Raw genomic sequence first — 20831 nt, 5'->3', positions numbered from 1 at the left:
AAAATCAGTTTGCTCTTTTGAGAAACGGATTTCAGTGCAAAATTCTGCTGGAGCAGCATTATTAACTGATTTTCCCATGATCGTATGCCTTTAAGCTACACAAATAAAAGAACAACTGTAACATTTTAGCAATAGTTTTTTGGCTGCTGGGGTCAGTGACCCCCATTTAACAGCTGTAAAGGGTGCAGAAGAAGACAAATAATTAAAAAAAAAAAACATAAAAATAAATAAATAATGATGAACAATTGAAAAGTTGCTGAGAACTGGCCTTTCTATAACATACTAAAAGTTAACTTAAAGGTGAACCACCCCTTTAAATATTATTTTCTGCCAGTCATGGGAAAGCACAGCAAACTCTACAAAGAAAAGGAAGCAGAAGAATGAAGAAGTGGGTAACTAATGACCCAAGAAGTGGGTAACTAAAGACTCAGATGTGCATAGATGCAGGAATGGGCAACTTTTGCCAGTTTTACTAAATAACTCTCTCATATTTAGCTTCAAACCAGGCTCTTTAGTTTTTGTTTCTGCATAAGAGGAAGAGCTTGTATTCTTTTCAGTGCTGTCCAATGTGTTACATGTAGTGGGCCAGTTCATTCTCAGACATCCAGTTCCAGGGCCAGATTATGTTGAAATTATGATGTCATACAATGAAATCAATAAAGTTGCAGAAAAACCAAGCGTACTGCCAAACAGAGCCTCCTGTAGGATGCCAGTTCAAATAGAGGCTACCAAATAGCCAATCACAACCCTTATGCATTACCCCAGAATTTTTTTTTTAATGCTTGTTTTGCTCCCCAACTCTTTTTACAATTGAATGTGGCTCATGGGTAAAAAAGGTTGGGGACCCCTGATCTAGACTATGATGTATTACAAAGACAAATGGAAATTAGATGATTGGGTTTCTAGATTAGGGATCCTGTAACTACTAGTACTAGAGGTTGCTCTTTCCCTTTATAAACATTGTGTTTACTTTCACTTTAAGTTCTAAAAGACTTACTAGCCACTGGTGTACACAATTTCTAGTTGTGTGTTTCATCAGCAAAAAATCCGAATTCCCAGACTGTGCTTGAGAGAGGTCAGTGCGCATCAGGTGTTCCTTTCATACATTTATCAGCTGATCTTAATGGATCTTTCTGAAGTTCTGAGATATCCTCCTCACTCAGCTTGACGTTCATTCTTTGCAAGAGGACGTGCAACGGCGCATTGTTATTTTTAACATAGTTCGAGTTATGCAATAATTCTCCTAGAAACCGGTTACACTTTGTTTATTGTGGAAACCTTCTAATATTGTTGGAGCTTTTGTCAGCCTGAAACCATTCTAATAATATACAGTATTTTTTTAATAGCTGTGGAATTTAGCCATAGTTTCTTCCTCTTCCCTGGGTTGTTTTGTTTTGGAAGCAGGTCATGGAGTACGTTCAATTGTTTTTCCATTGTAACACACTAGAAGAATGTCCCTGAGCATGGGTGAATATCTCCGATATCCTCTGGGAACCAGAGCTATGTCCAAGATGTGGCTAAACGTTCCTAGAGCCTGGAATATTGAGTTCTACATAATGCCATTACTTTTACAAGTTTGCATTAAAAGAAGAACTACAACTTAACAAGTAGTCTAGACAGGCTATACCTTATGTTCTGGGCTTCTGTACCAGTTTAAAGGAGAATTCAATCCTGTAGAAAAAAAGGAGGGCAGTAAGGCTGGAGGGAGGGGGGTCTATGTGGGGTGGGGGGTATGGGTTTTTTTTCTACAGGTTTGAATTCTCCTTTAAGGCCATCACTGTAATCTGGGCCTTGACAAAAGCTTGGTTGGGGGTATGGGCAAAATGTGTGTTGAATGTTTTGGTTTTTAACATTTTATCAGGGATATAAAAGGCTAACTACTAATTTGGACTCCTAATATTGGGACAGAATTATAATGCTGTAGTTAGGATATTGCTCTTTGGGTGTACCCTTTCCCTTCAGGGCAATAATTTGGGGGCAATAAGACTGGGCAAAGTTAGTGTCTCCTATATCTCAGATATAACATGGCTGGCTAATTGATATGGCGAGTTTCTACCTTGATTACTAGGCCTCACACAGTTCACAGAATTGCATGGATCTTTAATTAATACTTCTTCCTGGTGAGTGTACCTGTATAATATGTGTACCTTTAGTCGTACCCTACATACTCTTTATATGAGACTGATGACCTGGTGCCTAGAATCCAGATCTATGTATAGCACTCTCTAAGGGTAGGACTACATGGACATTTTCGGCCCGATCCGACACGCTGCAACAAAACGACTGTCGGATGCAGATACTGCACGTGCGTCTGCATCCGACAGTCGTGTCACGTCTGATCAACGCTGTGACACCATGTGACAATGCATTCACATACACATTCACATCACGGTGCATCGGATCGCGCCGAAAACGTCCATGTAGTCCTACCCTTATACTCTCTGTCTCTTCAGGACATTGAAACGGTGCTACAACAACATGCCCATTCCAGAAACGAATGATTGAAGTAGTACTCACTCACTGATTATTTGTTATGTACTTACATATATTGGTATTAAGGTTTAATTGTGTTTTTTCCCCCTTGGTTTTGTGTTTCTCTGGTAAAGAACACACTTGTCCAGTGAATGCAGGATAGGTGTTTTGCAGCAGTAAAAGCAGATATTTTATTTTTAAATGGATGTGGTATCAAGGCACATAAATCCATACTAGTTTTTATTTGCATATAGAATTTGCTTTCTCAACAGTATTTCTGGTCCCCTCGGCCTGTGGTGCACAAACACGTCTCAATCTTTCTCTTTTTGTGCTGCTCTATTGAAATTAAACCTTCTATCAGGCTGGAATTATCAGGAATGGACCTCCGTGTATGAACATGGATATAGTATGTCACTGAAGTTTTTCCTTCATCCGCGTCATTGTATGCAATATCTACTGCAGAAAAGTCTAAAAAGCAACTGGACTTGATGAGTAATCTTAAAAACACTTCACCGTGCATCTGAGTGATGTTGGATGTGCGGTGAAATGTATTTAAGATCACTCAAGGTTACTCAACAAGTGCAGTTGCTTTAGACTTATTACTACAACCATAAATATAGGCTTTTGCATTATGGGAACTGTTTAAAAAAAAAAATGAAATCTGCAGATTCTGTAACTTTGTAAATTTACTGTTGAACATAAAGGGTCAGTCCATCTTAAATTGAAATTAAAAATTCAAATGGATCTGCATTAGCCATAGGAGGATCTTAAATAATGGGTGGGCCTAGTTGGTTTGTACATTACTTCCAGCAATAAGCTGCATCCGTTTTGTTTTTCTTTTTTTATGGCTATGACCCTTTTCCCCCCTCTCCCCAAATATCTCGTAAACTCTTACAAATGGAAAGAATGGTAATAAAACCAATTTTAAAACAGCACCATTTACTGTTCATAGTAATGTACTTTGTATTTGTTTATTAGTGGCTATCCTGGAAATTACATCTTTGTAGAATATTAAATTATATTTGTAATCAATATTAAATACCATTGTTTCTCCCCATAACCACTTCAGGTCTTTAAGATTCTCCTTTCACTAGCATTGGGTAGACATTTGAGCTGTCTCGATTTTGTCTGTACAGGTATAGGACCTGTTATCCAGAATACTGGGGACCTAGGGTTTTCCGGATAAAGGATCTTTCCGTAATTTGGATCTTCATACCCTGTCTACTTGAAAATCATGTAAACATTAAATAAACCCAATAGGCTTGTTTTGCTTCCAATAAGGATTAATTATATCTTAGTTGGGATCAAGTACAAGCTACTGTTTTATTATTACACAGAAAAAGGAAATCATTTTTAAAAATTTGGATTATTTGGATAAAATGGCATCTATAAGAGACGGTTTTACCATAATTCGGAGCTTTCTGGATAACAAGTTTTAGCATAAACTATCCTATATCCTATAAATGTACTTGCTAAAATGAACATTTGCCTAATTTGGATTATTTGGATAAAATGAAATGGCCATTCCGTAATTCCGAGCTTTCTGGATAACGGGTTTCCGGATAAGGGACCCCATACCTGTATATAGGTGCTAGGTGTATGCAAGTGCTTCCACAGCAGGTCCACTGAGAGGAAAAGTGCCTGGCACTCAAAATGACTTGTCCCACAACAAATTTCCATTTTAGAGGGCTTTCCACATAAGGGGTCTTTTTCTATTTTGAATCTCCGTGCCTTAAGTCTGCTAATTATCGTTTAAACGTTTAAACCCAACAGGATTGTTTTGCCTCAGATAAGGATTTATTATATGTTAGCTGGGATCAAGTACACGGTTCTGTTTTATCATTCCAGATTAAAAGGAAATCATTCATAAATATCTGAATGATCATATTGGAGTCTGTTGGAGATGGTCTTCCCATAATTCAGAGCTTTCTGGATAACGGATACCATCTTTCTACCTCCTTATTTAGGGAGTGAAGAGAAGAAGTAAAAGCAACCTGAAATGTACATCCTGAAACCTCTTCTATTGTCTCTTTAATAGTTTGTGAGCTCCGATCTCCTTCTATGGGAGACTTCCTTTGGGGGCTGGAATCATCTGGTTGGCTAAAGCACATCAAAGCAATTATTGATGCTGGGATTTTCATTGCAAAGGTAACCTTAAACTAAGACTATTTTTTCAGATGTATTCAATGCATGAATTAAGGGAAATTTAAATATTGGCATGTGTTACTTTACTAATAACAGATTTAATCTGATGAGAAACAAATCTCATGGTTTATCATGTAAAATCTCTATTCTCATCTAACTGAATGTGGTCCAATGTCCAAAAATATAGGTTTGCTTTTTAAACTTGGTAATGCCCTGCTGTAACCAGGATAACTGTGTAAAAATATTTTTTGCTGTTGTTTCACTTTTATTGAGTAACTTTCTGGTACAGATATGGGACCTGTTATCCAGAATTCTCTGGATCTGGGTTTTTCCAGATAAGGGATCTTTTTATAATTAGGATCTTCAGATCTTAAGTCCACTAGAAAATCATTTAAGCATTAAATAACCCTAATATGTTGCTTTTGCTTCCAATAATGATTAATTATATATTCGTTGGGATCAAGTACAAGCTACTGTTTTATTATTACAGAGAAAAAGGAAAATTTAAAAAATCTGGATTGTTTGGATAAAATGGAGTCTATAAGAGACGGTTTTACCATAATTCGGAGCTTTCTGGATAACAAGTTTTAGCATAAACTATCCTATATCCTATACCTGTACTTGCTAAAATGAACATTTGCCTAATTTGACTTTAGTTTGACTTTGATTTTAATTTTCTCACTTGATTGTATCATATTAAATTAATACAGAGGAATCAACTTCATTAACCATTTCCACCCTTACCTTATTGCAATATATATATATATATATATATATATATATATATATATATATATATATATATATATATATAATGTTAAAATAAAAAACTTTTTTTTTTCTCCATAAGTCCTGTGTGTGCTAGCTTCTTTTGAGCCATTGTAAATACTAATATATAGCTCTGCACCCAGGCACCTTATACCAGTATACGTGCCGGCATTTGCAGTTATATATATATATATATATATATATATATATATATATATATATATATATATATATATATATATATATATATATATATATACACATACACAGTCGCAAAGCTGCACACCATTTACAGGATAGAGTACCTGGGTGCCCGAGCCAGCTGGGTAAATGTATAGGTGAAGAATGGCGGCACTCACAGGATTTTCAGGCAAAATAAAGAAAAACTATAAATAATAAAAAGTTTTTCTTTATTTTGCCTGAAAATCCTGTGAGTGCCGCCATTCTTCATATATATATATATATATATATATATATATATATATATATATATATATATATATATATATATATATATATATATATATATATATATACACACACAAAAGCCATGAATATCCTGTAAATTATATCCTTATAAACGGTGACTAGTGATGTCATTTTTGTCACGACTCACAAACTTGTGTATTATAGTAAATATGGAAAATATGAGGATATTATTAGAAGTTACCTCGGAGTTCCATGACCTGTATAAAAGCACTCGGCCTTTGGCCTTTGGAACTCCTCTGTGACTTATAATATCCTCACATTTTACAATAGGGGGTACTTTATTCAATATATATATATATATATATATATATATATATATATATATATATATATATATATATATATAAAATAGCTGCACCCACTTACTGGAGAAAAAGCCTGGGTGCACACTGCAAAAAAATTCATATAGAATATCATGTAAAGCAAGGCACTCGCAGGTCTTAAAATTTGGTGAAAAAGAGATAAAATGTATTTGTTATTCCAATGTTTCGGTCTTCCTTGAGACCTTTGTCAAATATATGTATATGTGTTATATATATTTTTTTCTTTAAAAAATGTTCCCTGTTCTGTCAGGCTGTGTCAGAAGAAGGAGCCAGTGTTCTTGTCCATTGCTCAGATGGATGGGATCGGACAGCCCAGGTTTGCTCTATTGCCAGTCTCCTGCTTGATCCTTATTACAGGACAATAAAGGGATTTATGGTACGTGGGGTTAAATATAATTTATAATATTATACACATAACACAGTTAAATAAAAGACATACTAACGACGGCTAAATGATTATACAGAAAAACTAATATGAATTAATGTGATACAGGTACTGTTACAACCACAAAAGGTTTCTCTTCAGCTGCTGACATTTTGTAAGATTTTTTTTTGACATTGTTATATTTAATGTGCATTCTTATTTCTAGGTTTTAATTGAAAAAGACTGGATTTCGTTTGGTCATAAATTCAATCACAGGTAAATCTAGCAACATTAAAACAAATTATATTTCCACTTGCCATTTCATTTCGTTCATGGCAAGACTGTGATCCTACATGCCCAAGTAATCCACTTATCCTTTGCATAATGGAATTCTACTTCTCTATGTAGCCTCAGTTTGGCTCGATGCTGGACGAGGTGGTATACTTACCCTTCAATATATAATCATATCAAGAAAATAATTGGTACTAATATATTTTTATTTTTTCAACACACCTACTATGGGCATGTTAACATTGGAGATAATTATCTGGAGAGATTTCTGGAGATGTTACCCATAGCAACCAATCAGATCTTTGCTTTTGTTTTGAAACTAATAGATGGCTGTTTGAATCTAATTGCTGATTGGTTGCCATGGGCAACATCTCCAGAAATCTCTCCAGATATTTACAGTATCTCCAATGTTAGTAAACATGCCTGCTATTCTGATGACGTATTTAAATTTTAGGTATGGCAATTTGGATGGCGACCCAAAGGAAGTTTCCCCAGTGATCGATCAGTTTATAGAGTGCGTTTGGCAACTGATGGAACAGTTCCCGTGTGCATTTGAGTTTAATGAGAGGTTTCTGGCTCACATTCATCATCATATTTACTCCTGCCAATATGGCAACTTCCTATGCAACTGCCAGAAAGAGAGGATAGAAATGAGGTAAGCTCATTAGCAGAACTTTAATTGTCTCCAAATGGTACATAAGCCACCTGATGAACTTTATTCCTTAAAGGGGTGGTTCACCTTTAAACTAACTTGTAGTATGATGTAGAGAGTGATATTCTGAGACAATTTGCAATTGGTTTTAATTTTTTATTATGTGTGGCTTATGAGTTATTTAGCTTTTTATTCAGCAGCTGTCTGGTTTTGTAATTTGGTTGCTAAGGTTCAGAATACCCTAGCAACCATGCACTGATTTGAATAAGAGACTGGAATATGAATAGGAGAGGTCTGAATAGAAAAATGAGTAATAAAAAGTAGCAATAACAATAGATGTGTAGCCTTACAGATCATTTGTTTTTAGATGGGGTCAGTGACCCCCATTTGAAAGCTAAAAAAAGAGTCAGCAGAAAAAGGCAAATAACTCAAAAACTATATAAAAAAAAAAATAACAAATACCAATTGAAAAGTTGCTTAGAATTGGCCATTATAAAGATACTAAAAGTTAAGTTAAAGGTGAACCACTCCTTTAATTTTTATTTCATTTCCTTTAGACATTACCAGGAGTAAATAGTCTAGTTACACAATAACTGTAAATACGATTTTGAAAAAAGTACATTTTAAAAAAAGATATATTTTCTATGTCATTATATAAATATATATATATTTATTTTTTTCATTTAAGCTAATCATTTGCTTCTTTGCCAGAGTCCATGAAAGAACCTACTCACTCTGGTTGTACTTGTGGAAGCAGAGACTGGACTATATGAACCCACTGTATCGATCAGATCACAGTCAGGCGCAAGGCACCCTGAGGCCTAACACTTCCCCCTCCAATTTCAAGTATGTACATATATATATGTCTTAGTTATTTGTCTTATCGAAAACGCCATATGAAACTCGAGTGAAGAAGTTATTTTTTCCTTTGTGACCAATTGTATTCCCAATGCAATCTGTACCCTTTTGTATGTCTGGCATCATATGGAACTGCACTGGTGATATATTGATGCACGACCACACTGATAAATAAAGTTTAGGTGAAAGTTTAGTTAATACATCTGTGAAACCTTTAAGGGCAGGACTACATGGCTGACTCTGCTGCGATCCAACGCGCTGTGCAAAAACACATGCGCCACGCCGGATGCCACGGAATAAGGTAAGTAGTTCAATTGTCGCAGTGTTGATGCGATTGTCGGATGCAGACGCTGCATCTACATCCGACAGTTGTGTCGCATCAACACTGCGACACAATCCGACACTGGCATTACTTACCTTATTTCCGTCGCATCCGACGTGACGCATGCGTTTTAACTTAGCAGCTATCCACTTTCCCTTATATTCTGTATCTACTGATTCCTGAATGATCTGTGCTGGAAGGTTTCAGAGATGTATTCATTTGCGAGGTGTTTCACAATATTTTTGCTTTTGTATTCAATAAATGCTTCAGAACAAATGGCCCACGATTCCATTTGAAGGAGTGACTATAATTCTTGCACTATAATAGTGAAATAAGGGCACTCTCTGGTGTAGTTAGGTTGAGATACTTGGACTAATGTTGGCTGTACATTTAGGGGAATATTTACTCGATTTGAACGATTCAATTAAAAATGGTTTGACTATTCGACCATTGGATAGTCAAAGTACTGTCTCTTTAAAAAATACTTTGACTACATACTTCTGCAGTTTAAACCTACCGAGGTTCAATGTTAGCCTATGGGGACCTTCCCCAGCACTTTTCTAAGTTTTTTTGATTGACTAAAAATCGTTCGATCGATCAATTAAAATCCTACTAACGATTTCTATTTGATCGAAGTATTTGTGCTAAATTCCTTCGAATTCGATATTCGAATTCGAAAGATTTTACTTCGAGGGTCGAATTTGAGGTTTTATTAACCCTCGAAATTCGACCCTTGATACCACCATGGGGGTGGCAATATTGGGCTGGTCCATTTGGCCATTGGGCATTAATTGTCACAACAAGGATCAGTGTCGGACTGGGACACCAGGGGCCCACCCAAAAATCTTAGACCTTAGATCAGGGGCCCACTAATACTAATATAATTCCTCTCCTTACTCAAACTCTATTCTCCTAGTATCTTTTCTTTACATGCTATAATCTCTTATTCAATCTATTTAGTCTTTGTTCTCATAGAAATAGGGAATGGCCATGAAATAGGCCAAATGTTTTGAAGCAGGAGGGGCCCACTGACACCTGGGCCCACCGGGAGTTTTCCTGGTATCCCTGTGGGCCAGTCTTACACTGACAAGGATAAATGCAGCTATAAGGACCGCATCAACAAGCTAATGTTCTCTGTACCCCAACTTTTAAACCTGTCTGATCAATATACAGTAGCTCAATGGGAGGGGCATATAAATGGGCCAATAAGTTAGCATCTCGCCCTGGAAGGAAAGAATCACTCATTAGTTTTGAGTAACTGAGTCGAACTGGGGGCCCACCGGGACTCCTATCCAGGGCCCTGCTTTGGACCCCCTACTGTGACGCCGCACATGCACAAAAGGAGCCATGCGCATGTGGGAACGGTGCAGCAAGTGTTTTTTTTTTGTTTTTGTTTTTTTGTAGGGCCAGGATTTTTCCCAGTCCAGTCCAACCCTGCCTACAGAAACTGCATTGGGATGTTTACATTTCTATTTTGTGCAACTGATGGAACAGTTCCTCATTTCTGTGCAGAGCTACAAAACCCCTTTGTGCCTTTACATATAAAACTTGACGGCTATAAATCAGACTTATTACATGGCTAACTAGACTAGGATAAATCAACACCGTCAAACCATCATGGGGAGGATAACTAAAAGCATGATTTATTAATTGGCCTATTCATTTTACGCTTGCAGTAGGCTCATAAAATATACAAACAGGCAACATTTGAGGGTGCCGGTATAATTTTAAGAAGCATGGCTTGTATCGATTCCCATGGCAAAATAAAAAATGTGGCATGATCCTAAAATGGTTTCGTAATACAAATACTTATTTACACTATTGATAAACCCATTGGAAACGGTATTTGAATAAGGAAAAATATAAACAGGCAGAAAGCACATAAACAATAATACGGGAATGGGATCTGTTATCCAGAATGCTCGGGACCTGGTGCTTTCCGGTTAACAGATCTTTCCATAATTTGGATCTTCATAGATAATCATGTAAACACATGAAATAAACCCAATAAGCTGGTTCTGCTTTCACTCTGGATTGATTACATCTTAGTTGGGATCAAGTACAAGGTACTGTTTTATTATTATAGAGAAAAAGGAAATCATTTTTTAAAATTTGGATAAAGTGGAGTCTATGAGAGAACCTTTCTGTAATTCGGCGCTTTCTGGATAATGGGTTTCCAGATAATGGGTCCCATCCAAATAATTTTTTAAAATTTGGATAAAATAGAGTCTATGGGAGACAACCTTTCTATCATTCTGGATAACGGGTTTCCAGATAACGGGTCCCATACCTGTACAGTATATCTTGGACAAATCTAGATCTAGCATACAGAGCCAAAGCAGTGACCGTGGCAACAAATGCCATACTGACATACCCACAAAGGACCACACTTTGATGCCTGTGAAATGCAAATGAGCTCCAAGCAAACGCCCTAGAATCCTGACACCCCCATGGTGCTGGTCATGTGACTATATATCGCCATTTTGTGCAGTTCCATATGATGCTAGACAGAAAAAAAGGGAACACAATGCAGCAGAACAAAAGAAGCAGGGACATGGGAACACAGTTTTCATTTATATATATTTTTATATTTTAAAGGAAAACTATACCCCCCAAACTATTTCGGTCTCTATAAAAAGATATTGCATAAAACAGCTCATATGTAAAATCCTGCTTCATGTAAATAAACCATTTTCATAATAATATAATTTTTTAGTAGTATGTTCCATTGAGTAATCATAAATAGAAAATTGCCATTTTAAAAAATAAGGGACGCCCCCTGAGATCGTATGATTCACTGTGCACACATACAAACCACATGTAAGGTCACATGAGCCAATTAACAGACAGAGTTCTGCCTTTTGCTTCCACACTTCTTCCTGTTACAGTTAGGGGCACATTTACTAAGCTCGAGTGAAGGATTTGAAGTAAAAAAAACTTCAAATTTCAAAGTTTTTTTTTTGGGTACTTCTACCATCGAATAGGCTACTACGACTTCGATTCAACTAAAAATCTTTGAATATTCGACCACTCGATAGTCAAAGTACTGTCTCTTTAAAAAAAAGTTGGACTACCTACTTCGCCACTTTAAACCTACCGAGCTACAATGTTAGCCTACGGGGACCTTCCCCATCAGTTTTCTAAGGGTTTTTTTGATTGAAGGAAAATCCTTCGATCGATCGATTAAAATCCTTCGAATTGGTGGGTTTTTCCTTCGATTGTTCGATCGTAGGATTTGCGGTAAATCCTACAAATTCAATATTCGAATTGGTAGGATTTTACTTTGAGGGTCGAATTCGTGGGTTTATTAACCCTCGACATTCGACCCTTAGTAAATGTGCTCCTAAGAGTTGTAGTATTTCTGGTCAGGTGATCTCTGAGGCAACACACAGACCATCCCGAAATGGTGGCTCAAGGCAAGAGATGTAAAAGGGCAAGATTTACTTAAATATATATATTTCTGTTTGGTAAGATTTTTTAATATTCCACTTAATTTTATGTTAACTATCTGTTTGGAAAAAGGGATGTAAATCTGTTTGGCTTTTTGAAACACAGAAAAATATTTGAGGCTCAAGGTCCCTATTTTGGTTTTTAGTTGTTCATTGTTTTTGCAGGTTCTGGAGGGGTCTGTACAATCGCTTTGAGAAAGGCATGCACCCTCGCCAGTCTGTGACGGACTTCCTCCAGGCAGTGAAAGAAGAGACTCAGCAACTAGAGGAGGAGCTGGAGTTCATGCAAAAGGTAGTGGCTTATTCACATGTACGGGGATTCTGCAATTGAGCTGCTCATTACTTGCATGAGTAGACCTACTGCTGTGATTTCAGGTCATCGCTGGAAACCGTTTACTAAAGCACAAATAAAAATATGTGCACAAAATATAGACAGATTTGTCGCTGAATATGTTGCATTTGCTGAAAATAATGCTACGTACACATTAATGCCTGGTTTACTAAACAGCCAAATGTACGAAAGACAAAATTAACGCCAGAATATTCACAAAATTTTACCATAATCTATATAGTGGCGGTAATTTATTTTTTCGCCAGAAAATTCTGAAGGGGACAGGAAATATCCCATAACACCTTGTTTTACCCATCATTCTGTTCCTGTTGCCATTCCTGACAGGAGAAGAGAGAAGTGACAGGATAATCAAAGATGTTTTGGATTATTCTTTTGTCTGCTGCTACAGCAGCTTTTTCAGCTGAAAGACGATTTATTATGGCTAGGAGGGACCAAACTACATTTATACGATGCACACAGATTTATTGGTTAAACTTGTTTATGAATTTTATTTATATGATTCTATTTGCCGGGGATAAGTCTTGTGACTGGATGTATTGGAATGTGGATTTATATGATGCCTACATGTTTGATTGGGTGAAATCTGTTTACTGTGTTGTTGATAATATCTATAAAGTTTAGCACTTTTGAAGATACATATCTGGCCATGAATCATGCCATAATAAACGCCATAAAACAAGACTATTTTATAGCAGAAATATTCGCAAACTTAAAACAAGACTATTTTATCGCCCAAAAATTCGCAGCTTGCTACAATTACCGCTAATATAAGCTGGTTCGTCAACGTAGTTACCGCAAGTGACCGCAATGGCTTCTGAGTGTATCGCTGTTTAGTAAATTTAGTTGCTGCGAATATTTTGGCGGAAAAATATTCGCGGCCATAACATGCGGAAACATATCGTCAAATTTACCGTGCTTTAGTAAACGGACCCCAATGTCATCTTTTTTTATTTTCAACATTTTTATTGGGTTTTGCCAAGCATGAGAGATGAACTTTTTAATAAAGCATATCTAAAATGATGAAATTACATATGATCATATACCATGCAGTTTACAGTACAAGAATATACAACAATTGTATAAGAAAACTATTATGTATAAGGAAAATGAGCCAGGAAAAACAAAAACACCAGGAAAAATGGTATATAACCAAAACCACTTAACGTTTAGGGGCAGATTTATCAAGGGTGGAATTTCGAAGTGATAAATACTTCAAAATTCGACCATCGAATGGCTTTACTTCGACTTCGAATATCAAAGTCGAAGTTTTTTTGACCGTTCCGAACGATTCGAAGGATTTCATCCATCGATCAAACGATTTTTCTTCGACTTCAAACAACTTAGAAAACTGCTCTAGAAGGTCCCCATAGGCTAACATAGCACTTTGGCAGGTTTAATTTGGCGAAGTATTGAAGTTAAAGTTTTTTTTTAAAGAGACAGTACTTCGATTATCGAATGGTCGAATATTCGAACGATTTAACTTTGAATCGAAGTCGTAGTATCCAATTTGATGGTCGAAGTAACCAAAAAATGACTTCGAATTTCAAATTCTTTTACTTAGAAAATTCCCTCAAATTTACTTCGACCCTTGATAAATCTGCCCCTAAATCTCGCATGGTGGAGTTTGAGGCAAGAAAGTTTTGTGATGACACTTTTCTAATACCCCTAAAACTGAGTTAGTTAAATTTTAGTAGCTCCAAAATTTTAGATTTATGTCTAGAGTCTATTTGATCAAAATAAAGAGACCAAATATCCGTAAACCTGAGTTTGAAGTGTGGTTCCTCTGATTTAATTTTAATGGCCTCTTGCCAACCAGTTGGTTTAATTGTGCTAAAATTTCTTTTGTGGAGGGGGGAGACTCCAAAATCCAGAACAGAAATATGGTCTTCCCGATGTCATCTTATAATGGCAACACTATAATCATTGTTGCAGTGCAGTCTTAGGTGGCCATGGAAACTCTGTATTTAAGTATGATGTGGTCTTATATATTGTCCACCAATACAGGTGCCCAAGTGAATCAGTGTTTTGTTATATGAGATAACGTGTAATATTTCTATTTTAGGGGTTGATTTAAATGATATATATATATATATATATATATATATATATATATATATATATATATATATATATATATATATAAAGTATTTTATTTTATTGATTTTAGAGATGGCAGCAGTTAAATGGCACAAAGAATTTTGATGAAAGACCAGAAGGAGACAAGTTGCAGTTTAGTGCTACCGCCTTCACCTCCGCTAACAGTCCCCAGGATTATAGATGCAACCTGAAGTCCTTCCCTTCCCGCAGCCCTTCACAGGGCGAAGAGAATTCGGCCCTCATTCTTACTCAGGAACACTTGAAGAGCTCAGATCCAGATCTATCTGCTAATAGTGATCAGGAATCGGGGGTGGAGGATTTGAGTTGTAGGTCACCGAGTGGAGGAGATTCATTACCAAGTGAGGACAGTGGCAAAGACCCTGATTCTGATGAAGCCATGTTCCTGCATGCTTAAAAGGAGAAGGAAAGCTTCCAAAGCAGTTTCTTGCCACTAGATTAGCCACAACAGTGCAAGCTATAACACTATATTTATTCTGCAGAATGCTTTATACCTGAGCAAACAGCTCTAGAAGCTCTCTGTTTGTTTAGGATAGTAGTTGCCATATTAGCTTGGTGTGTCATCACGTCCTGCCTGAGTCTCTCCCTGTTCACGCATAGCTCTGGGCTCAGATTACAGCAGGGAGGGGAGGAGGCAGGGGGATAAGGAGAGAGGAGCAAACTGAGCATGCTCAAGCCCTAGCCCTGGAGGTTTATGCTGAAAACATGAAGTCTGATACAGAAGCCCATGTGTACACAATAGAAGGACAGAAATGTTGTGTTTCTTTTGACATAGGATTCAGAGCTGCATTATTTTGAGGATTTACTGGTGTATTTATATAGACCGTTCTGATAAAGGTTACTTAGTTTTAGCCTTTCTTTCTCCTTTAAGCCCAGTTATAGGAGCTGCACGGTGGTCTGGATACAGTGTATGTAACAAACTTGTGAGTGTATTATGAGTTAACTTTCAGCAGATTACTGGGTTCAACTTCAAGAGATGACATTACTGACATTTGACATTTAGGATCAAAAATGGGAAATATTTATGTTTAAAATCCATGCAGCAGTAGATAGAAGAAACGGACTATGCGATGCATAAATTTCATCTACTGTAAATCTCATTTTGTTTACACCTACATTCCTAGCCACGTGTATTGCTGCAAATCTTTCCTTCTCTTCTTCTGTAAGTACACCAGAGACTGACGGACATTTCCCACAGGGTACAGTATCTCTTCAACTAAAGTCCCTGTGTTAGATTTGTCGACATTCTCTATTCTGCTATTTGCTAACTAGATTTTAATAATAGATTTGGGAACTCTTGCTCCACGTTAACTAAATGATAAGTTCCAGGGTATTCAAACCTGTAGTCCTTTATTTCAACTTTCACTATCCTGATGGCAGTTTTGACACTTACTCTTACTAGAAATATTTTCCAAATAATTATTGTAGCTGGAAATGGTCTCATTGTAAACCGTTGCTATTCCTGGTTGTAACTAATTGTCAACTAGACCATAGCTCATGTTGCTTATTTTAACACCCCTGCTATCGTCTCTAGGGATGCACCGAATCCAGGATTCGGTTCGGGATTCTGCCAGGATTCGGCCTTTTTCAGCAGGATTCGGATTCGGCCGAATCCTTCTGCCTGACCGAACCGAATCCTAATTTGCATATGCAAATTAAAGTAGAAAGAAATTCCCTGGGCGCAAAAACCTTCCCCCCTGGCCTACCTGTCCCCCCGGGCAAATGCCCCTAACTTGTTACTCACCTCTCTGCGCAGGTCCTGTCTATGGAGTTCACAGGCGTCATCTTCTCCCAATCGGTCTTCCTGGATTAATCTGCGTTTTTGGCGCAGTAGGAGCATTTACTGGTACGGATCTACTGCGCATGCGCCAAAAGTCACAACGTTTTCGTGACATTCGGACAGGACCTGCGCACAGAGGTGAGTAACAAGTTAGGGGCATTTGCCCGGGGGGACAGGTAGGCGAGGAGGGGGGGGCAACACATGGGAGGGGGGAGTTATTTTTGCGCCCAGGGGCTTTCCTTCTCCTTCAAGGGCGGGGAGGGAAATCGTGTGACTATTTCTCACAAAACAAGGAAGTAAAAAATGTTTTCCCCTTTCAACCCCTAATTTGCATATGCAAATTAGGGTTCAGTTCGGTATTCTGCCGAATCTTTCAAAAAGGATTCGGGGGTTCAGCCGAATCCAAAATACTGGATTCGGTGCATTCCTAATCGCCTCTAGCCTGGTTACATTGAGAGTGTTGCATTAGAAAGCAGGCAGAAGATTTTTTTGCCAAAGCATGTTTCTTCCAGTCAGATCTTCCCTCTAGAATTCTTGCTGAACTCATGCACTGCAGTCATGCATCTGACTACACTGACAAATCACCATGTCCTTGGACCCAGGAGATGTTATTGACATCAAAAAGGCAGTGAATCACCTAATGACGGAAGATTGGATATTTGCTCTCCTAGATACACCTGAAAGCCCAGCTTGTCTGTTTACAAATAAGTGATATTGGTGGATATACTGTACAGCGTAAAGGTGGCCATACACGGGTAGATAAAGCTGCGATATCGGTCCTTTAGACCAATTCGGCAATTTATCTGCCCGTAAATGGGGGCTTCCAACGGGTCTTCTCGATCGATATCTGGCCACAATATCGATCGGGAAGGTTTAATTTTTCTGCCGACCAGTCGGAGCCCATTGCTCCTCATAGTAATCCAATCGTTGGCCCTAGGGCCGAATGTACGGATTACCCCGATGCCTAACGAGCGGATCTCTTGTCTAAGTCCAGAAGGAGCTTCTTGGTGGGATTCCAGCTCTACTGTTGTCACTGAGACTATACAAGCTTCAGATGCATCTTCATACGGTTCCATAATGTTGTTGTATTATTCTTTTCATTGAGTTTGAAAGAAGAGCTTACAAATTGTTTCTGCCTATAGGGCTTGACCAATGTTCAGTTAGAACAAGCATTTTTCTTCCAATTTTTCAAAAGGATTTAAGGATTTGCAGGCTTGAAGCTAGGTGTGTGGGTAATACATACAGTTTCAGGGTTTCTGAAGGTAACACAATTGCCTACATTTGTGTCTGCATTTGGATAGGGAGACTGGTAGTGTGATTAATTAGCTGCTCAGGTTGGGGAACACTATTAAAGGGGATGTAAAGTCTAAAAAATAAAAGTACATTTTTAGGGTCTGCTGAAAAGAAACCTATCTTCAATATACATTAATAACAAAATCTAAGCCCCTAATCTCCACTTTGTTTGTGGGAAACAAGCAAAGGCCTTTACATTCTAAAATATTAGAACTGCTGAGCTCCTGTCATTGCTTGGTCCTGTAATTAACACAATTATTATGGCTATTCACAGGACACGAGTTACTAGAAATCAGGTTTTGCATTTCATTGAAGGAGAACATTATTGTTTCCATAGCTTTTGCCACAGACAATTTCAGGAGCAAACATCGTTTACAGCAAACATATTAAATATGAATATTCACATTTTATATTAGATATATTAAACTTGACTTGTCTTGTTCAATAGATATTGGCACAAATCGTATACCCTTTATATCTTTACTTGCTTGTGGAACTTCCCAGAGATATAGTATAAAATGTGAATTATCTATAGAAGAAGCAGCATTATAAGATAATTTCCAACAAATTGCCCTTTAGCAGTGGCTCCCTGATTAATATACTCTCCCCGATGATAATAACCTGCTTCATACCTGTATGTGAATGCGCATTGAAACCAGTGGGGTACAGCCGAATGAAATCCTCGCCTCCACAGACAATTGTTGTTCATTTCCAAATGCCATATTTTAGTGTTTATGAAAAACTGTACAACTGTTATAATATAGTGAATATGAGTGTTTGCCAGTTCTATTTAATCCTGCAAACACTACCATTTATTTATTCACTGTGTGTGTTAGTGTAAGATATTAGTAACTTGTATCTCCTGAATCTTATATAGCTCCTTGTACCCTTCAAATCAAAGGAATGTTGTAACCTAAGACTTTATAAAATCCACTTTAGCTGCTATGAGATGTATTGTTTGAGCTGCTGATACTCCATGATGCTTAGGAACAAACCAGACATTTGTGTTTATAGTGCACAATGGTGTGTGGAGGATCGGCACCTACAGAGAGCTCCTCATCTTGGTCTACAAAATCCTGAAATATACCGTAAAACCCTACTTAACAATGGAGCCAAGTGAACTCCTTTGGGAGCCTTTACCCCACAGATCACTCATGGGGCAAACTAGAGCTTAAAAGAAGGCATCGGAGGCAGAAGCTGGATTTTAGAAGTAGGCCAGAGAGGCCCACAGTGATCAAAATGGCCAATCAAGACCAAGCCCTAGTTATGGAGACACGGGCTTCTAAAATGCTCTAAGACCGAGGAAACTAAAATTGAGCTCTCTATCATAAAGCAGGACCTACAAATGTTGTGGGAGAGGACAGCCGCGTTAGAACAGCGAGTCAGCTCGGTGGAAGATCTATGTCATCCACTCCCGGACTGGGTACAACACCTCAACCAGACAATCTCAGCCTGTACATCGAAATCCGATGACTTCGAAAACAGGCTCCACCTCAACAATCTGAGGTTCATCTGTTTCCTGGAGAGGGCAGAAGGAGATTCACTTCACAGAGGCCTGGCTGGTAGAACAATTGCCTTTGTGGTGGAATGTGCCCATGGGATACCTACAAAAGTGCAATACTTATGGCAGCACCATCATCCCTATGTCAGAGTACCCTGAACTGTCTGTTAGTATCTGGAGATGGATTGCCTCTCAGATTTCTCTGTGGGTATTGCCAATAGGGTAAAGTTTCAGCCAGAGCCCCACCAAGAAACACCTGTAGGACCCTCTCCCCCAAACCTTGCTTTCATGGCTTGGCTCAAGCAGGAACACTGGAGAATGGAAGAGGTTGGGGTGAATGTGGGTTCTTGGGGCTTACTTCTTCCCGGAATCCAGGCCCTCACAAAGTCTCAGGTTGTACTGTATCGAGACTACTGGTTAGAAGCATACCAAAGGCTTTTATAATACATGCTACATTCAATGGATTGTGCGGGAAAATAGGCAAAGTCACATGTTATGGTACTAAGCAAGAATCTAGTCACATCACGTATAAACGTGTGTCTTAACTGTTGTGTAAATGGTTGGCACAGCTCATTAGGTATCTCCAGGAATTTTCCAGTGTTACAACCCTGTTAATGCACACAAATATCTGACATTTTACCCAAAGAATATCTTCCTAATAAAGATACGTGAGTTGGACAGTTTCCTACTTGCACCCACCCTCACCTCCCCAATCTCAATTCAGGCCTGACCACGTCTATGGTTGAGAAAGGACTTTTGTAGCCTGAGCTCATCTTCAACATGTTCTGATGGGGTTGGAGATGTAGAATCCAGGAACCACTATCCCACCAGTGACAAAGGGGTGGGGCATAAATGCACTTCTGCAACTTAAATTTTTTTTAAATATATTTCATGATATCCACATTATCTATACATGAGCGTCCCATGCTATTTGGCCTGGCAGAATGTCGAGAAGATGCAAAAATTATTTCCTGGCCCTTCCCTGTTTGGTTCAAACACTCCTGTCACATTCAACACAAAGTAAAGAATAATGTACATTTTAGAACAACATTCTGAGCAAATTGACATTGTTAAATGGCAGGATATATGTCCTCTTTAAGCGAGTTAGTGCAAAAAATGAGCCACAATGGATGCCAGTAAAATTCTCATTCATGGGGTGACCTGGGGGTGACAAAACATTCAGTTGCCACCTTGTGTTTTTGTTTTGTTAAATTCATCATTTTTTGCACAAGCTTTAAGTGGTTTTATCTATATTCAGTTTTATGTGCTAAATAAAACCCACGTCATTGCACTGTATATATTGTTTTGTGAATATTATATATATATATATATCTATATATAGGTGAGAATATATAAAGTGATAAATATTTCAATATAAGATGTGTTGAATGTCATTTTCCAGTTGTATTTATTGAATGTGTAGTTGGACCAATGTAAATACTGTATGTATATAGTAGAAAATGTCAGTGCACCTTTTTGTGTATAATAAAGACCCAATTTCTTCTCCAATGCTCTATTCCTCAAATTTGCCTAATTAAAGGGATTGTGTCATAATTTTTATGATGTCGTTTTTATTTCTAAATTACACTGTTTACACTGCAAATAATTCACTCTACCATATAAAATGTAATTCCTGAACCAGCAAGTGTATTTTTTT

The 20831-nt window shown here is 37.7% G+C and overlaps 1 protein-coding gene across 1 annotated transcript in view; it reads left to right on the top strand.

Annotated features, from left to right (window-relative positions):
- Window positions 1-15113, top strand: part of LOC108706607 (myotubularin-related protein 7-like) — a 33183-nt gene extending 18070 nt beyond the window's left edge. The window contains exons 8-14 of the mRNA XM_041579496.1: window positions 4511-4620; window positions 6448-6573; window positions 6788-6837; window positions 7307-7507; window positions 8216-8350; window positions 12299-12425; window positions 14653-15113. Of these exons, the coding sequence (XP_041435430.1) occupies window positions 4511-4620; window positions 6448-6573; window positions 6788-6837; window positions 7307-7507; window positions 8216-8350; window positions 12299-12425; window positions 14653-14997 (1094 nt within the window). The 3' untranslated portion in view covers window positions 14998-15113. The remainder of the gene's footprint in view (window positions 1-4510; window positions 4621-6447; window positions 6574-6787; window positions 6838-7306; window positions 7508-8215; window positions 8351-12298; window positions 12426-14652) is intronic.
- Window positions 15114-20831: the final 5718 nt, after the last annotated feature.

Source organism: Xenopus laevis, chromosome 1S, assembly GCF_017654675.1.
Source record: "Xenopus laevis strain J_2021 chromosome 1S, Xenopus_laevis_v10.1, whole genome shotgun sequence".
Lineage (NCBI taxonomy): Eukaryota > Metazoa > Chordata > Amphibia > Anura > Pipidae > Xenopus > Xenopus laevis.
The sequence above is the reverse complement of the archived record's forward strand: the minus strand, read 5'-3'. Positions and strand labels throughout refer to the sequence as shown.